The 5,000-nt window shown below is 38.3% G+C and overlaps 1 protein-coding gene across 1 annotated transcript in view; it reads left to right on the top strand.

Annotated features, from left to right (window-relative positions):
* Positions 1-1,381: 1,381 nt before the first annotated feature.
* Positions 1,382-5,000, top strand: part of Rab2 (RAS oncogene family member Rab2) — a gene marked incomplete at its 5' end in the record, with an annotated part of 4,806 nt that continues 1,187 nt past the window's right edge. Inside the window, 2 exon segments of the mRNA XM_070114848.1 lie at positions 1,382-1,562; positions 1,836-5,000. The exon segment at positions 1,836-5,000 is cut by the window's right edge and continues 1,187 nt beyond it. Coding sequence (XP_069970949.1) covers positions 1,382-1,562; positions 1,836-1,934 — 280 coding nt within the window.

Consider the following 5,000-nt stretch of genomic DNA (forward strand, 5'->3'; position numbering starts at 1 on the left):
TCACAGTGGCCAGGAGTCTTTTCTGTCGCCCTGACCTTCCCTCATTTTACCCGATGACAGCATGTTCATGTCACTCACCCCTCAACTCAAGTTTTTCCATGACATGAATGCAATGTCATTCAGGTAATGATAATAATATTCATCATCATAATAATCCCTGTGAGTCTTGTAGTTATCTTTTGATTCATATTTGCACACTGATGACTTGTGTCATACTTCTCAGGGCAACCATTAACCCCTTGAGTCACAGCAATCACATGGACCAAAATATGGGTGTTAGGCTTGTGTAAGCGGCTGCTCTGACAGGTGCATGGCATGTAGGCTAGGTGTGCATGAACATTGTTATTTAGCATAAGCATTTTTGTTTTTGTTTTTGCCATTTTCCAATATCTATATTTGTCTTTTGATTTCCTTTATCCAGATGGTAATAGACTATCTTCCTTGCACAGACTCCATATCATCTCTCAATGCAGTAAATAACTAAGTGCAAGAAAGAAAGAAATATATTTTGTTATTTGTCATAATTTCATTTTTTCTTAATATTCAATTTTCTTTAATACATCTTGCATCGCCAGTCATGGGGCCCAGGAATATGATGCTGAGCATGGAAATGGCATCCTCCCTGGAGCCAGTGCTCTTCCAGTCATGGCTTACAGACATTACATTCCACCCTCATTTATCAATGGGAATAGTGCAAATGCCCCTTTCTAAATGCCAGATGTGCCTAATCACCCTCCAAGAGGTTTGTGCACTCGTGGCAAGCCATTTCTTTCACCATGGCCAGCAGCCATTTTTACCTAGATTAATCTTTTTTTCTTCTTCTTTATTTATTTATTTATTTCTACCCCCTCCCCCCATCATTCTCAAACCTGTGGTTCTCAGTTTTTTAATCTCAACAGGCCTCTCTCATTTTGAAAATGACTGGGTGTTAGGATATTGGTATTAACTAGTATGGCATGCTGTACAGGAGGAGCAAACGATGTAGTTGGTCAAACCCATCTATACTTATATGTGTGATTATCCAGTCTACTGAATCTCAATTTAGAATGATCACTAAACAGAAAAATCATTTAAAAAATTATCTCACAGACCCACTGGCAGCTCTTTGGAACCTTGGTTGAGAAACATACCCTCTGAATAATAAACTGTTTTATAATGACTTTGTGCATGAACATATGCATACTGGTATGACTGCATGCATGTATATGTTTATTTATTTAATTTTTTTTAATAGCTATGATAAATATGTATTGATGAATAAAATACCTCATCTTTTCTTTCTCCTTTTTTTCCCCTCATTTCTGTTCCTTTACCACATATGCCATTATCAGTATCATCCCCTTTCTTATCTCCATCTATAACAACACCTTCTCCCTGGCAGTGACTTAGAGTCACGACGAGAGGTGAAGCGTGAGGAGGGAGAGGCGTTCGCCCGTGAGCACGGCCTTGTCTTCATGGAAACATCAGCCAAGACAGCCGCTAATGTGGAGGAAGCTTTCATTAATACAGCAAGGGAAATTTATGAGAAGATCCAGGAGGGCGTGTTCGATGTTCATAATGAGGTAGGTGAACAGATGTGCTCTGGCAGGGTTTTTTAATAAAGAAATTGTGTGTGTGTAAAGGGGCATTGTCTTTTTTTCTTCAAGCAGTTGCTAATAGAAATAGTTCTGTTCATTTTACATTTATAAGAACCCATTTTAATAGAAATAGTTCTGTTCACTGTACATTTATAAGAACCCATTATAATAGAAATAGTTCTGTTCATTGTACATTTATAAGAACCCATTTTCACACACTCCATACTTTACTCATTGTTCTCTCTCTCTCCCCAAAAGGCCAATGGTATCAAAATCGGACCCCAGCATTCCCCAAGTGGAGCCGGGTTGGCGGGCAACCAGGGAGCTGCAGGAGGCCAGGGAGGAGGATGTTGCTAATCCGTGAGGAGCCCCTCCCCTCCCCTCCTTCACCCCACCCCCTTGGATGACAGTGGGCAGGGGCAAGGACCTGATGTAGAGAAGACTTTTTAAAAAGAAAAAAGGGAGATGTGGGAGTGCCCCCCCTTCCCTCCCTTGGCCCCCCTTTGCCTTGGGCAGGGAGGGGGGAGGTCCCAGGTTCTTTCTTTTCCGACAGCTACTTCAACCCACCAGGAAAGCACGAGCTGGTGTGCTTGGCAGAGAAGGGTCCTGATGGAAACAGAATCAAGCTGAGGTCACTGGTCAGCATCTTCCTTTCCATGTCCACCTTTAAGCAGCAGCCATCAAAACACTCAGCAACTCTGCACTTGAGCCCATCCCTCTCGCTTGCTGCCTTGCCAAAAGGAGGAACTTGGAGAGATTGTACATTTTGTGCAGTGTACATTTGGTGTATATTTTGATTGTGAGAAGATTCTGTGGATGTTGCATTTGTCAGCATACCAAGTCATTTGTTTATTAGCATCTGTAATTGGATTGGATTTTTTTATTAGCACTTTTAGGGCATGGGCAATAGGTATATGTGGAGATAAAAGGAACAGTGAGTGAGTTAAGCAACAGCAAGCACAAACTTGTGCAAGTAAAACATAAGTCAGACCTGCAAGCATTTGGCATCATCAGGTCAAGACAGAAGTAGTTTAATTATAATCTTTATTTTATTTTATTTTTTTCCTTCCTAATTACCAAGAAGATGCCCAGCTTTGTCCAGGCATCTTGCAGCACGTAATATTGTATTTGCATTTTGATTCACCGACACTTCAGTCGGTACCTGGGACAATGGGAAAGAAAAAAACAAGAATAATAATTGATATTTTTTATACTTGCATGTAGACTCCTATATCATTGGTCTGGAATAGTTCTGTATAACTTAATATATAATGACACCTTTATTCTCTAGGTTTTCCATAATGCTGAATCAGTATATATATATATATATATGTAGGAACTGAAAGGTCTTTGAAGCTGAAGACCATCATGTTTTTAGTACTGATGGTTCCACTTAGAGCTTGGGGGAGTACCTCGTCTTTCGCTCAGATCCTTAGCGTTCTGTGATGTTGTGGGTTAGTCATGCCAGCTTCTGATCGTCGATGCAAGCTGCTCTCTAGAGTAGGGGTACAAGAAAACCATGTATATGTATATATGTGTATATGTACAAGTCCCCATCTCCTTTCCCATTTCACCAAACCCTTTAAGACCTGTACCTTCCCAGCCCCCTACCCTTTGATTCCAAGAATGTGACAAAAGACATGATAGCAGCCCTTCTCAGAACTCAGAACTTTTGCAGAGGTAGTTATCAATCGTCCGCCGGGACACAATTTTACTGAGCTCCCACATTAGCTTTGGGGAACACGAGCTAGCCGTGTCAATCCCCCTGTCTCACTGAACCATCGTGGTGGTGCCAGAAGTCCCTGCCACCCCTACCTAAAACGAGGGTGGCTAGATTGCATAGTCTTGATTATTGTTTAGCACTGATGACCCCCTCAGAAACCCAGCTGAGCATGGAGTACTTACATACCTGCTCTCCCATGGTATCTCTTTGATAATCTCTCTCTTGGATGATAAATACAGCACCACATTGGTTGGGTTAAAGGTATTCTTAATCCATCTAAATCAGCAATTCTCTAACTAGTATAGACTATATATACTTGGATAGATTTAAAAAAAAAAAATCACACCTGTAATACTTTCATTGCAATTAAAGAAAATTGTATTATATCATTCCATACTCCTTGGCAGGAGTTGATGCATGTCAGTAATGAATTGTGTGTTGAAGTGCACTACTATTTCATCAAGCAAAAAGAAAAAAAAGGAAGAGAAAAAGATTTTGTTAAAGAGAGAGAAAAAATAAAGTAGAAACAGAAATAAAGAGAAACAGACAAGGAACAGCTTATATTTGATACCCACTTATTAAATAAGTATAATTTGTGCTCAAGAATTTATGTAGAGCTAAGAATGGCATTATCCTGTCTTTATAGTAAATATGGTTAGAATTTTTCACTATTTATTCCTTTCCCTGACCCCATTATTTGACTATGCCTATTTTCTGATAGACAGAGAGAATTAACTGATAACTGGTTATCATGCATTATTTTTCTAGTGGCTAGGAATGAAGGGAAGAAATTTTGAGGTGATTGCTGTCATAGAACTTCTGAATCACAAATTTAAAGATTAACATTTATATTGCAAGTGAACAAATTCATGCTGTCAGTGTTTTGTGTGTGGTAATAAGATAGATTGTGTGCAAGAACAGGGCAGAATTTGTTCATCTCTCTTTAGCAAATTGGTCATTTGCATTTCCTGAGCTCAGTTCATGCATAATATACAAGAAGTCCTTATATAAGTCTGAATTGTGAAGGTCTGTGGTGGAACACATTCCAGAATCTGACCCAGAACTTCAACCAATAGCAAATGGATGAGAAAGGCTATGATCACAATATTTTCACTCCCTTGACTTTAAGTTTCACCAACTTCTCATTTTTCTCCGGTAAAACATTTCAAGGTAGCAGGCAGGAAATGTGACAGTGACAAGTTTTATCATCTGTTGCAACACAAAACTAAGTGTTTTGCTGGAGTTGCGATGGGGTTCTGGTTGTTAATATTGAGTTTGGTTCATGATTAATTTAGTATTATAAATCATTATTATTATTATTTTTTTTTTTTTTTTTTTTTTTTATTATTATTATTTTTTTTTTTTTTATCGTTTATTCATCTAGAATGTAGAGCAGTGATTTTATTTTCCCTCTTTATGCTGTGTGCTGTAATGATGTTTTCCAATTATCTCCAAATGATCTGTGAACATAGTGTGTGAATCTGTTTTTTTTTGTTGTTGTTGCTATTCTAACAGGTATCTCTAGTAGGGAAAGGCCTTTTTGGTATCTTCAATTGTATCTTGTAAACACTTCTTCCATAAGAAAATATAATTATAAAATTTAAAAAACCAAAGAATGTACTAGAATCAAGTTTCTCTTAATAGAAAAAATATATATGGGAAAGATGATGGTACTCTAGGTCTGTAATGGCAGTTCATTA

Source organism: Penaeus vannamei, chromosome 36, assembly GCF_042767895.1.
Source record: "Penaeus vannamei isolate JL-2024 chromosome 36, ASM4276789v1, whole genome shotgun sequence".
Classification (NCBI taxonomy): domain Eukaryota; kingdom Metazoa; phylum Arthropoda; class Malacostraca; order Decapoda; family Penaeidae; genus Penaeus; species Penaeus vannamei.